The sequence below is a fragment of the Vicia villosa genome, unplaced genomic scaffold (assembly GCF_029867415.1).
Source record: "Vicia villosa cultivar HV-30 ecotype Madison, WI unplaced genomic scaffold, Vvil1.0 ctg.003998F_1_1, whole genome shotgun sequence".
Classification (NCBI taxonomy): Eukaryota; Viridiplantae; Streptophyta; class Magnoliopsida; order Fabales; family Fabaceae; genus Vicia; species Vicia villosa.
In genome coordinates, this window is record NW_026706355.1 from 36,208 (window position 1) to 55,328 (window position 19,121).

General features: G+C 33.4%; 1 protein-coding gene across 1 annotated transcript; it reads right to left on the minus strand.

The window, feature by feature from the left end:
- Nucleotides 1–5,278: 5,278 nt before the first annotated feature.
- Nucleotides 5,279–11,780, minus strand: LOC131641728 (oxysterol-binding protein-related protein 1C-like). The gene is made up of 10 exons (XM_058912031.1): nucleotides 10,661–11,780; nucleotides 10,196–10,552; nucleotides 8,949–9,048; nucleotides 8,170–8,609; nucleotides 7,831–7,986; nucleotides 7,328–7,495; nucleotides 7,107–7,247; nucleotides 6,559–6,789; nucleotides 6,122–6,235; nucleotides 5,279–5,833 (listed from the first exon to the last, which is right to left on the minus strand). The coding sequence occupies exons 1-10, from the start codon at nucleotides 11,132–11,134 to the stop codon at nucleotides 5,648–5,650; spliced, it is 2,367 nt and encodes a 788-aa protein (XP_058768014.1). The 5' UTR covers nucleotides 11,135–11,780; the 3' UTR covers nucleotides 5,279–5,647.
- Between the last annotated feature and the right edge of the window lie 7,341 nt (nucleotides 11,781–19,121).

A 19,121-nucleotide genomic window follows, 5' to 3' on the forward strand; every position in this document is an offset into this window, starting at 1 on the left:
CAATCATCTTCATTCTTGAACATTGGGGGAGTTTTAGGATTGACAACGAAGCGATGAAGCTTGTGTGCAATTATGATTCCTTCAACTTGCTGATTCCAGAGAAGAAAGTTCTTTTCTTGAAGCTTAATCGAGAGCTTTGGTCCAAACACTGTGTGATTGGACGCGTTTGCAAACGGCGAGGACTTTGCTGTCGTACGCGGTGAGTGTGGATCGGAGTTTGTTGGTGATGCATCCATGGCTGACACTTCTGAGAAGTGGAGTAAACGCTTCTTGTAACAGTTAGGTTAAAAAGGAAGAATTGGGAACGATGAGCTTCAAGATGAAGCTCAAGCACGAGTGGAAAGAAGACTTATGTTGATAGCGGAAGGTTGGTTGGATCAAGAGCGACTGATACCATGATAGAGTTTGTGAAACTTTGCATTCTCATTGATTTGATGAAGACGATGATTAACAGAATTCTATTACAAACTGTTACAATTGGTTACACAATGCATAAACCGAAAACTATCTTAGCTTATCCACATATATGCTATCCTATACAACAAGTGGGCCAAGAGTAAAACAGAAATGATGCAAAGCCCAATTACAAGAGTGAACCAGCCTAGTATATTCTATATACACTAATAATTGTACATAATATCCAAATATGAATCCTCATAAAATCTTTATTCGAAATCGTCTTAAATCTTCCATCCCAAGAAAGTTGCTCTAAAGTCACCATTATGTAACAATCTTTCTTTGATCCTACTAGTACATTGAGTCTTGACTTGTCCAATTATTGAGAAGAACTCTCACTTTGTATGTAGGCTTCCATACATCACTATTAAAGCAATTATAGAGAGAAGAACCTCCTTGTTTTTTGTTGGACTTGTCAAAACCAGCCACAACCATACACACATTGAAAACCTCTGGAAACTCGAGAAATTTTCAAAGAAACATTAACCACAATAACAAAATCTCCTAAAAAATCACACACACCTCAAAAGATGAGATTTAGATTCACACGAAAAATAGAAAAGGAATGAGGTAAAAGAAGAAAGAACTCGTTAACAAAACACTCAAAACAGATTCAAAACTCTTTTAAAAATGAGAGAACAAGTGAATTGTGAAATTTCAAATCAATAGTGGAAGTGTGTTCTTTCCAACGTTATGAAAGGTTTTGAGAGAAAAGTTATTTTTATATCTGCGGAAGATCTAACACAAAAATGATTGAAAATGGTGTTTGATTAGATTCATAAGCAAAGAGTATGATTCGAGTCAAAGGATCAGGTGATTTCAATCAAGAGCCAGGAATATATGAGAAACCTATTGTGTGATACGAGTCATACTTTATGCGATTCCAATCACATGATTCAAGTCATGGAAACATATGATTCGAATCAAGATTACATAAGCAAATTCAAAAGAAATATAGTCTTGTCTAATTCGAATCAAGCAGGCTATCATTCGAATCAAGAAGAAATTATTCAAATCATGGATGTTGTGATTAGAACAGTTTGATTTATGCCTTAAAAACATATTTAAATTTCAATCCTAAGATGCACAATTGTTGAAGAGACTCAATAAAAATATAAACAATATAAAAAACAAAAGACAAGCAATCAAAATATAAGCCCATAAAACCACGAGGCAGAGCCAATACAACTTAAAAAACAATAGGATTTGCAATAGATTTTTTATGCTAATGTAATATATTGTTTTTTAAACTTTTTAAAATTATCACACACATTTAGATATATAGACGCAACCCTCCAAAATCTTCTAATTTAACCTTTCAAAAATTAAATCCAAAGAACTTTCTAAAGTCTTCCTCATTTGTTATTCAATGCACACTTCATATAATAGATTTGCACCAACCAAATTTTAGTGAGACTAAAATTAATAGATTTTTCTGATATAACTCAAGATTGTTGTTAGTCCCTTTATCAGACATCATCAAGTCACACCATATCATTTAAGTAACAAACTACAATTTGGAAGCATTCATTCTTAAAATAATATTAGAACGTAATTTTGCTTAGACACAGAACACATGTCATAATTATTGTGTTTACACAAATCACCTTAGAAACCTTCACAATTTTCACATGTTCTCGACTTCATAATCCTATGTTTATTTATTCTTAGTCATTGTTTCAATCATAATTAGAAGGTGGAGAGGGTTTTGTCATGCCAATGTAAATTGACTAGGATATAAACTCTGACAACTGCATAGAATAATGGCATTACAAATTTGTAATGAAGAATTTCAGCATAGGTCGCTATCTAATTTATCTGATGGAAAACTATCTGACAAATATCGTCCGTAAAAACTGAGAGAGTTTTTAAGGCTTCACCAGACCAGATACCAGGCCCCCATATGTGAATAGTTGGCACTTAGCAATTTAGTGTTTCCAATACAAAAAGAGCAATGCTATTTCAACATCAAAATTTGACAAGGTATAGCCGACACCAAACAAAACACAATACAAAAATAGTGTTTTTTATAAAATGTTGAGAGAGAAAAATGTTACTAATACATTGTGTCTGTTTCTTTGATTTTGATATGTCTTTTCTTTAGGTTTATACAAAAATGACTGACAGATAACATAGATACAGGTATGGTCGAATGACCTAACATGTTTCCGTGTGCAGCAAAAAAGGTAGACTCTTGTGACCCAAAGTTGGAGAATGCCGCGTACTGTTGAGGGATTGTCTTACTGGAGTCGTGTATCTTCAGCTCATGACGAAGCACATGCTGCTCCTGTTCATACTGATGTAGAGGCGCATGATCCACATCCTGCAGCTGGACTTAATGTTGTCACACATACTAGTTTTTCAGAGGTCTGGAGACACTTCACTACTTCCTCTATATGCACATTATGTTGCGGTTTACATGTGTGTGTGTGTGAGTGTGTGAGAGAGAGAGAGAGAGAGAGAGAGAGAGAGAGAGAGAGAGAGAGAGAGAGAGAGAGAGGTAGCATAGATGTTTGATTACTCCTCTCAACATTTGTTTTAAACTAATTGAATTATCTAACATTGATGTTTTTATTTTTGCAGTAATGTGACACGTTCAAATGTATAACTCATAATAGGAAGATATCAAAGATGTCGTAGCCTGATGAACCATAGTTTCAGAAAATCTTGGAGCTATCTATATTGAAGGACTTCAGTAGGCGCAAATATGATTATATTAACTATGGTTCATTGTCTGAACTTGTTGAAAGGTGGCATGCAGAGACATCACCATTTCATCTTTCGATTGATGATATGACTATCATCCTTTATGATGTATCATGACTCATACATCTTCAATCACATGAAGATTAGTGGATCACTCTAGAATAAGTAGACCTAAGGCCCTCAACCTGGTGGTAACATAATTAGGGGTGGATTCGGATAAACCCTAAGGGGAGATAGAGGACACCAAGGGATATCATGCTAGATTTTCATTCCTATCATAAAATTATATTAATTGCCTCAATGCATTTAAGGGTATTTCGAGTGATGAAGCACATGTTGTCTATCATAGAGTATGTGCAATGAGGACATACTTCTTGATATTGGTTGACACATACATATTAATGGACGACCTATGTCGATGTTGTCTACATTAAATACTTCACGGACTTGGAGAGGATTCACGAGTACAATTGAGGGACATCTTATTTGATTTACCTCTCCTCCAAGCTAGTTTAGGGTAGTTATGGAAGACGAGACAAATGATAGGAAACAACTGTCTATTTCATGTAATTTACTTACACTCTTATTGATATTAATTTCACAATACTTGTAATACACACTATAGATATTTTATATGAACAATTTTCAAGCATGGATCTTCCTGTAATTTTCAAGAATCGTCAGTTCGAAGTGTGTTGGAGACTACTACAAAAATTTTCCACATGCGTTCTCGATTATCCCCTCAAGGATAATCTGGCGGCTAAGCCGTACGGACTTACTCTTGATCACATATTGGTGTACAATATCAATTTTACATCGTACAGTGAGCATCGTCGGACACGACTGTTGTAGGTGATATGCTTATACTTTGAATGGATAGCTTATAGGTCTCAATTTATGTATATGAATATACCTGAGAGTATTGTGTCAAAAGATGTATGTCGTGTGTCAGCTCCTAGTCCATGTAGTACGGTATATGGTTACATTCAATGATTTGATAGATGTTCCATCCTTATATGACATTGGGGCCAAAAAGGGATCCCCTAAGGCAGCTCATCACAAAATTAGAAAAGGAACTGACGTGGACAAACCAGTCGTTGATGTATTGTCGATATGTCATCGTATTGTTGCTATTGTGAGAGAGATTATAGCTCGGGAAGGGTTTTAGGAAGACATTTTGAGAAGGACACTCTACAGACAATGTTAGCAGAGGCACGACATGTATTTTGTAAACAATTCGAAAATTGTATGGTTAGTTGTATTTTATAAATGACGAATATATAGTTTACGAATGAGTTATGAAAATTTGATATTGATTATGACTTATTTTTATGTATGGTTTATTATGTGAGTAATGTATGCGATATCAAATAATATAAAAATTTCTATCTAGTTACTATCACAAGGTTCATAATACTATCACTCAATTGTTTTGAAATAAAGACCAAAGTAATTCATAAAATACTGTCAAGGGGTGTGCCCAAATTTTGAAATCCTAATTCACCCCTATAACACACAAAAGTAAGATAATATTGTTCTAAAAGTTAGTCCAAAGATTGAAATCTAGATGTATTTTATACTTTGATTGGGGTACATTTTTTATAAAGAAATTTTTATGTCTAATTAGTGTGTCCAAATTTCAATGGGGTTCAATATTCCGACGATGCACAAGGATATAATTGGATTTGCATAAAGTTAATGAACACTACATAAGGCTTATGTGGTGAACACCACCTAAAAATTAAAGGTGTATTGAACACCCCAAAAAAAATAAAAGATCTGTTTTCTTTCCGTCAGGAACAATACTTCCAGACAGGATCAGTTTTCAAACAAAGGTGGGGTACATGCAACAAAAGATATTGCCTGTGTTCCATCAATTGTGTGGGTATTGTAGAAAAGCTAACAACACACTTTATAGCATTTTTTCTTTCATGAATTGATATTTATGAGTCCCACTAAATCCATTTTCAAAATAGTGAGACAGGATTAAGTTAAACTTCAACCAATAGAAAGTTGAGTTGAAAAATTGTGTTAAAAAGTATTTTGCTAACCCTTTCTATTGGACTCTGAGTTCCCCCTAAGCCCTATTATCTTGTAACAAAAACATTGACCTGAATTCTCTGCTGTAAATGAATCATGCTGTTAGGAAATTTAAATTCATAGATTAAAGATTACAGACAGCTCATATTGTTAGAAATTGAAATTCTCAACCATATATTTTTTAATTGGTTATCTGATTGTAGTTACTTTTGATCGCACCAAATCCGTTTCCGGTGATTATGCTGCCTTCCAAATATTGAAAATTGGATTCAGGCAGTAGACTTGAAACGGACATGAAAAATTAAGAGAAAGAATTACATTATTGCTAGCTCATTTTTCCGGTTGATTACCTTACATCAATTTCATGGGTGTACCACGACTGAGGTGCAGAAGTCCTAGCCACCCATCTGTATAAAAAATGTGGGGGGAAGAATAAACAGAAAAATTAAGATGTAATTTGAATTTCATCGGAAAGATGATCAGGAGAAGTTTGGCCAAAGATGTCAGGACAAGAGTCCCAGTTTCTTTTTTCTCGAGCCTCCCAATACCCTCCCATATAGCGGTATGTCCCGCTTGCTTTATCCTTAGCAAACCACCGTGGTTTCCAACCGCTCTCTTGCATCTTCCGGGCCTGAATATCATTCAAGCAAATATATCATCAATCACTAATGAAAACTATAAAACTTGGAAAATAAGGATATGATATGGGATCTAGTTTCATTTTAGGGACTCCAATTTCCTCCCCACAAAGGCAACTAGAATTTGAAAATAGGGAATTGTCAACTTAACACAATCTACTTTGACAAATCCACAGACAAGGGGCATCATGAAGCACCAAGAAGTTTCAGATATCTCAAAGTACCAAGCAACAAATGGAACAATAAAAGCAAAGATATTAAATCACAAATGTTCTATGCACCTGCCGTTGTTGCTGCTCTAGCCGCAACTTTTCTGAATTTGCCATCTCATATTCCCCATTTTCTAAATACCGCTGGTCTGGTCTTAACCTGGAATCTGTAGGCGGCAACTTTTCCTGTGTACCACAAATAAATTACAATGAATGACCAGTAAAATGCCAAAACACAGGCAAACAAACACAGACGCAACAATACACAGAATGAAGAGGATGGATCTATTTTTTTCCTTTTGAATATTCTTGTTATTGTCAAATTATATGTACTTCACCTTTGTTACAGAAAAGGATTTGTTATTGATGAATCAAGTCAATTCCAATAATAGCACATGTATATGTACAGCACAAATTGCAAAGGAAACTTTTCTTTTTCTGGAATATTTTTTCTTAAAATGCATAAGATTGTGGCAACATATAAAACAGTATAAGTTAATAAAACAGACCTTCAATCCAGGGGTAAGTTCATTTAATGTGATTGCAAAGCGAGTGAAATTATATCTAGTGGGAAACATGGGAGGCTTGCTTCGCTTCCAGAGTAGACGGGCCTCTGACAAAGATTCATGACCTTTCCCCTTTCCAGTGTAGTCTCCATTAACATAACGCATGCTTTCATCCCATTTTCCAAACAAAGTTGATACTGTTTTTCCACTCCTATCTTGGACTATACCATGAACCTAAAATTGCAGGCATACCACAATAGTAAGAGACAACCCTCTTCCAAAAGTTTAATTGTTATTAAAATTAAATAACAAAATTTGTCACTGTGATGAAACTATAGTAAGATGTTCTTCTAGGGAAAACTATTAGATTGCCTATTTTCTTTCTTTCTTTTTTTTTCCTGAAATTGTTAGCCGAACCGAGCATGTGCATTTGAAGTCTATAAAATAAGACACTGAGCATTACACAAACCAGAGGGAAAGGCCAATTTAATATCATACATAAAGAATATATTATAACAAAAAATAAAATTTATGAAACAGAAATAAAGCACCTGATGAGGATTTCGATCAATTATAGACTGTTCCTTGAACTTCAGCTTACAAGAGTACTCTTGATTTCCCTCTATACGCATTGTACCATAGTGATCACAGTAAAGCTTTCCCAATATGAGATTGTATATTGATGTTGTAACCTGAAAGGGAAGGTCCATTTCGGTTTACTTGTTTAAAACCAAACCAGGGTATGACCGCCGCTACAGTAGTTAAAACATACCTTGCTCCACTGGAAAACCTCCCCGTCATCAAATTCCAAAGTCAAAATACCAACAGGGTCAAGCTGAATTGATCGGCCCCAAAATTTGCTTTTTAAGTTGCTATCCCCCGAAAATTTCCAACCTGTACCCTCACAGTGACATGCAACTATCATAGGGTGATGGCTGACCTGAGAGGAAGCAGAAATGTAAATAATTTCATATAGCGAACATGGACTGAATAAAGAAAAATTGCATCTCTAAATAAATAAAAAAAAATCATCATGTTAATAAGGTTGTATAAATTGATGGACTCAAATACACCATTTATTCATGAAAATCTCGTTTTGACCTCAAATGACAAAAGAAAAAGCACGCATTCATACAATAGCGGATCTATGGAAGAAACCAGGAACCCAGCCCCAGGAATTCATAAAGAAAATTCGAAGTCAAACTACCATGATTTTATTGACTTGTAAAAAAGTAATACATTTATAATATCATTGTGCAGGATTAGATTATACACCTTCTCTGAGAAAAAACGAAGGCCTTTATCTGGATAATTAGCTTCATATGTTTCCCCAAGTAATGGATTAAAAGGTTTGCAGATTCTTCCTTCTGTTGAAGCATAGGCAGATACAGCAAAAGCAGCGACATAAAGAATTCTCATGAGGCTATCACCCTGCATGAATACTCCAATTGGTTTAAAAAAGGGGAAGAACACACCAATATTACATTGAAAGAGCTAACAGGTAGAAAAATAAAATAAAGAATCATGAAACATTTTGTGAAATGTATTGAATCGCTCATATTTTCCTTAAATATGGCAGAATAATATAAATCTGTCCGCCAAATCCAGACTTACCCTTTTTCCCCATTCATATGCTTGGTCCAGCAGATATGAATACTCCATTTCTTCAAAACACTTTTGCAGGGAGGAGAGAGGCTCATTAAAGTAAACAGGCAGGCAAACTTTTGTTAGATCTTTCCCTATATTATCCTTGATCATTGACCAAAGACTGACACCTTTCTCTTTCTCTACAGGGTCTGGCAATTTCTTTCGCCTCTTAACATGAGGATGGTTGGTTCCAATATATTTATTTGAAGAATCTACATCTTCCTCTGATTCAAAGGTATCATTATCAGAAGAGAAAGATGATACTCTATAATCAGACCCATTACTTTTAAAAGAACTTGATGATAGAATATCACGGGTATCAAAAAAGACATTGTCATCTTCATCTGTTTCTTCCTCTGCAGCATCATTTCTTTCATTATCATCCTCAGATTCACTTGCACTTCCATCTGAATCAAAAATAGAAAATGTAACAAGTGTAAAAAGCACAGCAAGGTGATAACAATTGAATATAGAAGTGGAGAGTTTTCAGAAAAATAGTAGGGGAAGTTAGGGGGAGTCCGTGCATCAGAGACAGCGGCACACAAATACTTCATGTTTCAAGAAAATGAATGACCAGACCAATGACACATCTACATTAACCTTGCTGGCAATTAAGAAATATGTGAGGTCTTAACCATTTGCCAACATAAGGGGCTGCCTTAAAAACTAAGTGAAGACTACACTTAAACAAATAAGTGTACCAGAAAACTAATTCCTGATAAACAAGCCATTAAACAAAAACATACCACTAAATTTTTCTAGCATTAATCCATTGGAATTTTCTTGATCATTCCACTGTCTTTGGCTCTCATCAACTACTGTATTCTCCAGATCAACCTTGTCTGTCTGCAATAATGTAATAAGGGATAAAAGCTTATTAACATACACTACGATGAAAAGCTTATCCTTAATACGTTGAATTGAACGCACGAGGAAGCAACATGAAAAAAAATTGAAGAATAAGCAATCAATACACAAGCGAAACAATTTTGTTAAACAAGTTGAAAACCATGACAGCATTGAGTAATTTGGTCGATTTAAAGTAATGCGACAAGCCTATCGTCAACGCACGATTTAATAGGTATCTGATTTTAAAAAATAAAATAAATACAATCATCATATGTAGAATATACCGAATTCTTGACACGTTAGTCAAGATGATTCCTGGTCTGAGCAATATTGTTTGACAGGATAATAAACATTTTTTCACTTGAGAAGACAGACTTGCAAATTCCAAGACACAAATGAAGGGAGAAATAAACCTGAGTCTATTAATGTGTCTAATTGTTGAACTATTTGTTGAAGATACTAAAAAAATAGGTATAAATTTAGCATTAGTTGATCTGCGCTTTTAACTGAAAGAAAAATTTAAGGTCGTGATAAATTATACAAGAGTATGAACTGGTTTGGAGTAACTTCTAAACTTTGAAAACTTCTCAACTTAAAATGAATTTATAGGTCCCCATACGAATGTCTATAGAGAAGGTAAATGGGAGAGCTATTGATAAATCGAGATACAGAAGCTGATGTTAAAAGATATTCAGTTATTGCAAGACCCTTTTAAAATTTGATTTTCCATGTGTTTCCCGAGAGTGTACTTCAAACTGGTTCCTAGTTTGATGATAACAACTTATACAATATTGCAGAAAAGGGCAAGTTAAATGTGTAATTTGCGCCAGGGTTCTGATAATTCTAACATGGTCATTAGAAAAGAGTAAGGGAGCTTTGAAACTTCATAACAAAAACTCATTGACCATCATCGCATACCTTACAGTTTTAATATTTATATTTGGTGACACTATGATACCAAACTCCTACTTGGGCCACCTATATTAGTAACCATTGTCTCAATTCTGCACACAAACCATGAAACTGATTGTGTTCACAAAAAAGTTTTATGTAACAACTAGCGAAAACATAACAATTTACAAAAGGTTGCCCCTAAGGCTTAGACACCCAGTTGAATTTTTCAGCTTTGAATTAGATGATGTACCTCTAAGTGGCGTAAGGTATCAATGAGGACGGAGTGTTTCTGCTTAAGCAACATTAGTTGATTCTGTAACGCTGCAAATTCAGTTCTCATAATTTGTTCACTGTCTTGAATAGCTGCTTCACCCACTCCTTCTTCCAGAAGCCGATTTCTCAGTTTCTCAGTTGAAATCGTTACGTTGTCCACCGGAGCCATCAATTCACTGTTGGAAATTCGAGGAAACATATCTTTCACCGCTTGCAAAGCTTCCATCCACGCCACACGGTCTTCACGTGACTCTGCTCTCAAGTGGAGTCTCTTCATTCCCGTGAACACCGAAAATCGCTTATCATCTGATTTACTCTCCCGAATCGTTGAAACCTAACACATCAAAAATCACAGATTATTAAAATCAAAATTCAAATAATTGTGAATACTGATTCAAACAAAATTGAATTAATCAAATAGATGAAGAATTAATCAACTAACCTTGAGGTGGATTTCACCAAAGGGCTTTCGACGATTCTGATAGGGATGAGAATTGCGATTGCGATTGATCCTCCGAATCGATTCGTCACCGATAACCTTCGAACCTTTCTCCGTTTCATGGTTAACGATAATTTTATCAGGACCGTGAATTTTATAGTAGGAGAGAACGCCATCTTGAAGAACAAACCATCGAGGTCTCCATCCTTTCCCGTAATTCACCCACTTATACAGTATCCCGGAGATTCCATTCCCGACGAGATCATTAATCTTCACATCGAGAACCACCGCCGGCGACTCCCGCTGACTCCCGATACTCTGGCTCAAACTATGTCTCGGAACCGAGTCGGATCTAACGGCAACCACCGCAGACGGTGGTGGAGGAGGAACCATGGTGAAATCAGGAAAAGGAGACGGCGAGGGTTTCACCGGAGAAGCCTGATCGGAGATAGCGGATACACAGCAGAAAGGATGCATGTGGCCGGAAAAGCCGGAATAATCAGTTAATGCAAGGGAGTTAGTGTAAGATGAAGAAGCTGACGTGGCGGCGAGAGATTGCGGCGGTGATTGAGAGAAGAGGATTCATGCTATGGGCCCTTAGGGCGATCAGAGTCAGAAAAAGAAAAACGGAACGGAGGCGGGAAGCGGAATTCGCGTGAGACGATAGTTTATAAGAAAAAATAATAATAATAATAATAATAATAATAAAAACGGTTACGTCTAGGTAGGAGGAGATTTACAAGTAAAATGTAGAAATAGAAAAATAAATACAAGGAAAATGAAATGTGAAACTGAAATGGAAGAGACAAAGACAAAGTCTACGTCAGAATAATATTGTATTTATTAAACTTAATAAATGGAAGTATATGTTTTTTTAATATTTATTACTTTCGGAGAAAAAAATATAGATGGAGTGTTGGGAGAGAGAACTGATCCTGATCCTGGTCCTGATCCTGATCCTGATCGGAGTTAGTTGTAATTCCGGTGGATGAAAGAGAAAGAGGAAGGTCGTTACGGCGGTGGGAGTTAGGATTGAAAGTTTTAAAATAACAAGAGGTTGGTTTGGTTGTTTGGTGGTTTATGATGATTGATTCGTCTTACTCTGTGTGGATTTGGGAGGGTTATGATTGCCTGTGACGAGGATACAGTGGATAAGAGTTAAAAGATGCCGCCGGCACAATGAGAGAGTGACGCGTGGAGGGGGTAAAGGGTGACACGTGGAGGCTGCTGTGTAGAATGTGTTGACACTTTGACTATGATTTAGCGTTACGCTGGGTGGTGTGATATGGGTTCCACGTATTTTCAGGGGATTTAATTGAAATATTCGGATATTATATAGGAGCACAAAATTGAACGTACTCTGGCACATTGGAAGCTGCTGCTGCTGATGGTACTCATTTGCTGTTGTGTTGTTTGTTGTTGTTGTTGTTTTGTTTTATCGACCAGTTGCAGTCAAAATTTTCGAAATGGATGTTGAATTGATATTTTTATTATATTATGCGTGTGGTTATTACTTGTGAGTTTCTTATTTTTTGTTTGAGATATAAAATTTGTTTGACAAGAGAAAGTTGAATTGATCTTCTTTATATTTTGATTAAAAATAATTGTAATTTAATTTTCAACAACATAAAAATATATTTTGTATATTCACGGCACTAATTTAATCATCTACCCATCATTGTTAGAGTCGATCATGACTTGATCCACTAATTATCTTTGATCATTACAAACTACCATGAGCATTATCTAATCATTCTATATTTTTCTAACTTTGCATTTTTAATATTTTTTTAATAGTCATATTTCATTTACTCTATTTTGTTATTTTATATTTATTTTTATGAACATTGAAGAATCAAAATTAAAATAGAGGTGATCATGTCATGTGTATGGGTCGACCCACAAATCCGTTAACACAAACCGAACCAATCTATTAATTATCCGAATCTATTTATTTACGGGTATACTCAATTCAATATACAATAATTCATATAGTTTTGGTTCGAGTATTGTGTTTGAGTTTTGAAACCCGCGGACCCGTTAACAAAACTCATTGATGTGAGATTAGTAATTTCTTATTTATTATTATTATTATTATTATTATTATTATTATTATTATTATTATTATTATTATTATTATTATTATTATTATTTTAAATAAAAATTTAAAATTATTATCTTAATATTAACCATAATTTTTCCAAAAACACTGTATTCTCCATCAATAATACTACAAGATTAATAGGTTTACATAATTTTAAGACTAAATGTTGTTTCTTATTTTCTTTTGTATCATTTTCAACTTGCGTATTTTATAAAAATAATGTGTCTTGTGAATTTTTTACTATTATCCAGTGTTATGTCATGTTGATGAATATTATTAGATATTATATGATGTGTTTCATCCATTTTGTGTGTTAGGAATGAGTATAAATGTATTGAATTATGTTACAATATTTTTAAATTGAAAAAATATTATTTTTTAATTTGAAACACAACCCACGAATCCAATCCAACTCAACCCATAAATGAACGAGTCAGTTCGGGTCGGTTTTGATAATAAAATTGCGGGTTGGACGAAGAACCGAATCCATTAAAGTTTGAACGAGTTGGGTAACGGGTTAGGCCAAACCCAGTCAAACCGAACCCATGTACACTCCTAACTATATTGCACAAACAACATTAAAATTGGACCGAAAGTGATACTAAACCAAATCAAAATTGAAATCAAATCGAGCCAAAACTGAAAAATGAAAAACACTAAAAACAAATTTAAAATAAATTTTTAAAAAATTTAACAGTTTGATTTTTTAATAAATAATTCGGTTTGAGAAAAATTAACTTCTAATGGTTTGGTACAGTTCAGAATTTTGAACAATATATCAAATCAATGATTTTTATTTGGTTCGATACGGTTCAAAATTTCGAATAGTATATCAAACAAATAATTATGATTGAACCCCCAAGTGTTGGCCTAGCGGTGGAGGCTTATGTTTTTAGTCTCTATAAATACTTCAACTTTCATTTTTAGTCTCTGTTTAAAAAATAATATTTCTTAATTCCTATAAATATTTCATGCATGCAGTTTTAGTGCTTGCTATTTTCTAAAATTTTGAAAACTATTTAATTATCCTTAAACTTTTAAATTTTTGAATAATCTTTTTCATACATGTTCCGAATACAATAAAACATTTCTTTATCAAATTTTAATTTTTTTTTAAATAAGAAAAATTAAATATGAATTTTAAAATTTTTAAATGATAATGATAAAAGTAATAAAAATCTCGACTTAGAAATCAAATTTTGAGTTTATTTTTATCAGAGAAACTTTTTATAATGTTCTAAACATGTCTTCAAAATAATGATTCAAATATATATATATATATATATATATATATATATATATATATATATAGAGAGAGAGAGAGAGAGAGAGAGAGAGAGAGAGAGAGAGAGAGAGGACGTATCATATGAGAATGACATTTTTATATGAGAACATGAGAATGAATTTGAACCATTAGATTTTAAAATAAATGGTGGAGATTATATATCGATGTTTTTTTCTCTCTCATCAATCATTTATTTTAATAATAGAGGAGAGATAAAAAAAGATTTTCTCCTAATCTCCACCATTTATTTTAAAATCTAATGGTTCAGATTCATTCTCATGTTCTCATATAAAAATGTCATTCTCATATGATACGTCCTATATATATATATATATATATATATATATATATATATATATATATATATATATATATATATATATATATAATTCGCTAAAATAGTACAATGAAGAATTATTCAACACATTATTAAACATAAACCTCATATCATTACATTTGCAAATCAAAATCTTCATTAGCAACGGAATTCATCAATAACAATTATTTAACTCTTCAACATAAACTAATATCATAAGTATCCAAAATTAACATCAAACACCAAAATTTGTCCAACAAAGGGAGTTATACATAATGTTACTCCAAAACATAAATAAAACAAAAGTTGTCCCCTAGTGTATCATATCAGAGCATGACTCAACTTGACATAAGCAATAGAATGAGCAACACCTTCCAAGATACTCCGAAAGCGTACTAATACACATTACATGTACGTTACCCACATGGAGGCAACATTCAAACAGAAGGAATGAGATATCACAATTTTATAAAGGTATGCATAATAATTAGGTACAAATATATCATGCACAATCATACATTTTTTCAATCACATTGAGCAATTCACTCACAACGTCATTATATCATCAGATCAACAATTATCACTAAGGCATCATTTAATTCACCACGTTAACACAAACATCATTTAAGTCACAATGTCATCCAGACATCATTTAATAAATTATCATGCAATGACACGGAGGATGTAATGCACAACATTGACTCATGCATGTGGTACCAAACTTCACCTATGACATTAAGTAATCTACCTCCAAAGATCTCAACCAATAGAATCGGTTCCCACTTGGAACCAGATCATGTCTTATAAACGCACACTATCTTCACAATGGGATTGATGCCACCATTGGACCAGATTCCTATAAATCACCACTGAAGCAAATTCATAACATATGCCCAGAATGCATGATACACACAATGTAAAACAATACAACCCCACCTGGTCAAAGTGCATCATTATTCACGTGCTCATCGCAACATCACATTAACAAACACCATTTTTTACTTTAAATCATCATTATAATCTCCTTCCAGGTACACACACATATACATATATACATACATATATATATATACATATATATATATATATATATATATATATATATGTATCATCAAACATGTTTTTCATAAATATCATGCCTCAACATCCATCACATCCTCATAACAACACCTCCATAAATCATATTGATCATAAGAATAAGGAAACATCTCCAACCATTGGCCATACTAATTATTCACATTTTTCACAAAACGACATAACCTGAAACATACGGAAACGCGCATAACGTGTCGATGAGTTGGAATTCTAACATGAAAATAATTTTAAGTGAAATTACGTTAAATCAGCTTTCCAACAGTTCGAACGACGCTTCATTGAGACATTCCTAGCTCGAGTTATGATTTTTTAAAGTTTTCCAAAATTCGTTTCAGCATAGTGGTAACAGATATATCACATAATATCATAACACGACATAAAAATTCAGTTACTGAAACTTAAAACCATTTTTACATTAAAGAGCACATTTCAAGCTTTCGAACACTTCAAACGGCACGTCAAACGGACTTACGAATCAAAAGTTATGAATATTTCAAGTTTTCAAAAATTTGTCCAACACAGTGAATAACTGGTTACTTGAATGAAGTAACGGGTTACTTCATTCCAGAAAACCATTTTTCACAATTGCGCTCCCAGATAACTGGTTACTTCATTAAAGTAACTGGTTACTTCATTGTAACTAGCCCAGAAACCCCCAATTTTCCAAATGTTTGTCAGGTAATCGATTACTCAAATTGGTAACCGGTTACCACTGAACCAAAATTGTTTTTCTTCTATTTTTCAGATTACAAACTCATTTTCTCTCAATCCCAAAACCTCCCAATTGCACTCAAAATTATACTTTGAAATCCCAATATTTTCATGCATATGTTATTATACAACAATTCCACGCAATTCACACAACCAATTCATCCATTCAAACACAATTTTGTCAACAATTCAATATTTAGGGTCTCACATTCACAAAGCAAATTCAAGAACAAAATCATACAACAAAGACAATCAACCCCACCTAAGAACTATTTTGCAAGCCCATAGAAAACTTGAATCCCACCCTTACCTGGTGATTCCTAGCAAAAGCTTCCCTCTTCTCCAATGGAGTTCTCCCTTGAACCATATCATTCTTTTCCTTTTCTCTCCTCTCCGGTTCTCCTTTTCACGTACTAATACTTTTTAACCCAATTTTCATATATATATATATATATATATATATATATATATATATATATATATATGTATATATATATATATATGTATATATATATATATATGTATATATATATATATATATATATATATATATATATATATATATATATATATATATATATATACACACACACTACTAATCCTAATTAAATAATTAACCCAATTATCAATTAAATATTTATGGGTTAAATAAGTTTTTGATTCCTCTAAATATATCAGATTTCGTTTTTAGTCCATATAAACATTTTCTTCAAAGAATGGTCCTTCTAAAATTTTCTATCCACATTTTTGGTCCCTCTTGCTAATGTCCGTTAAAAGAGCTGTCGTGGCAGTGCTACCTGTCAAATATGCTAACATGGCATGTCACGTGGCTAAAGTCAACATGATACTTGAGCCCATAAAATTTTGTAGCTAATTCGTAGCTAATTTCTAGCAAAATTTCTGGTTTTGAAAAATACAATCTGTTCATTTTGATATTTTTTACAAAATGTTATAATAATGTTTTGTTGTATACTTATTTCATGAGATTATATAAACACTCAATAAGTTGCATTCTGGTTAGTTAAAACAATCTGTTGAGGCTCACACTCTATGAATTATTTATTTGTGATTTTTCTCTTTGGTTGCATGTAAAACCCTAGAAATTAGCCATATCATCGATCCTATTTCAATTGTGTCATGCCATAGACTAAATTTCTGTCAGTCACTCAATTATCATGTCAGAGTTACCCCACTAACTGAAGCACCCTTTTCAGAATGGTGCAATGATGCTGATAAATGTTGTTGCACATGTGTTTCATTTGCAAGACCAAGAACAACTAAAGTTGATATGCATATTAATATTGCAATTTTAGTTATTGACAATGAAATTAAGAAAATAACCATTTCTAGAAATGCTTAGTCTTACCTACTAATTTAAGATTTTACAGTTGATTGGTTGGCATAAGAAGCAAGGGGCACTCTGAGATTAGCATGCCTATTGAGTGCATTTTCCAGTTTTTAAGGTGGCAACTACAAGGGGTACCAAAAAGGTTACGATTCAACCCAACGAAACCAACTTGATGCTGTGTTAATTTGAGAATGCAGTACCTGCAACAATATTTGAAAAGAACGTGGCCTGAAGAGACTAAAGCGGAACCTTGACCTCATAATCTTCCATGTAATCCTGTGATTAAATTTAAAAAAAAAAACATGTCTTATCAACCAACACAGTAATAAAGGTAAAATAATTAGTAAAAGAACATAAAAACAAAAGAAAAACATATGAATATACCCCACAAATAAAGAGAATCTTTTTATCAAATCCACTTATGGTGTAGGTGCAGTAATGAGATTACCATCCACCACAGTTGTTGACATGGTCTCCGGCTCAACCTAATGAGCACCAGCATCAACCGGTACTGGTTTAACAGGAGGAAAAGTCGTGCACTTACGACCTTCAACTACACAACCAGTTGCCAGAATCAAATGGCCATGACAAATGCAAGCAATCTGTTTTTGAGAAATTACAAAATTGGCAACCAGCTCCACAACGGTCTCTGTATATGTCTGAAACCACAAAAAAATCTATTACTCAAAATTATCTTATGAAAATAGTTGTAGATTTATAACTATAAATTCAAGCGATTGAAGGTTAAATTTCATATCAAAAACATTTTGTAAAAAATAACAATATGAACAGATTGTATTTTTCAGAACTAGACATTCGCTAGAAATTAGCTACGATTTTAGCTACGGATTAGATACGAAATTTTATGGGCTCAAGTATCATGTTTACTTTAGCCACGTGGCATGTCACATCAGCATATTTGACAGGTGTACTGCCACATGTTAGTGCCACGTCAGCTCTGTTAACGAACGTTAGTAGGAGGGACCAAAAGTGTGGATGAAAACTTTTAGAGTGACCATTCTTTGAAGAAAATGTTTAAAGGGACTAAAAACAACATCTGATATATTTAAAGGGACCAAAAACTTATTTAACTCAATATTTATTTCATTCTATCAACACTAATATTAATTTCATTAATCCTAACTACTAAATAAATAACATAATACTAAATAATTAACTCATAATTTTAATTAAATAGGAAAATTAGTATTCTTCCTACACCCCTCATGTTCTTCACTTTTGATCACACACCCCTAAATGCCTCTATCAATAATTTTTAAGGCCAACACCCTACAACGAAGGGTATCCTAAAACACACAAATCAATAAATATCACACATAATTATATAAATAAAATTAAAATAATTAGAAATTTAAATTGGGGCGTTACAACTCTTCCTCACTTAGAATATAGTATTATCCATTTTCCTCAATAATCAACAACCAACCAACAACAACATCACAATAGCGGCAACCAAATCATTATAATGTCACATAACATCAATTCAATATCAACATATGTTATGCAATCACAACAATTCACAACGAACACCTTTAAAGTTAGGTATCACACCACACAACCTTACAATAACACAACATCATGATA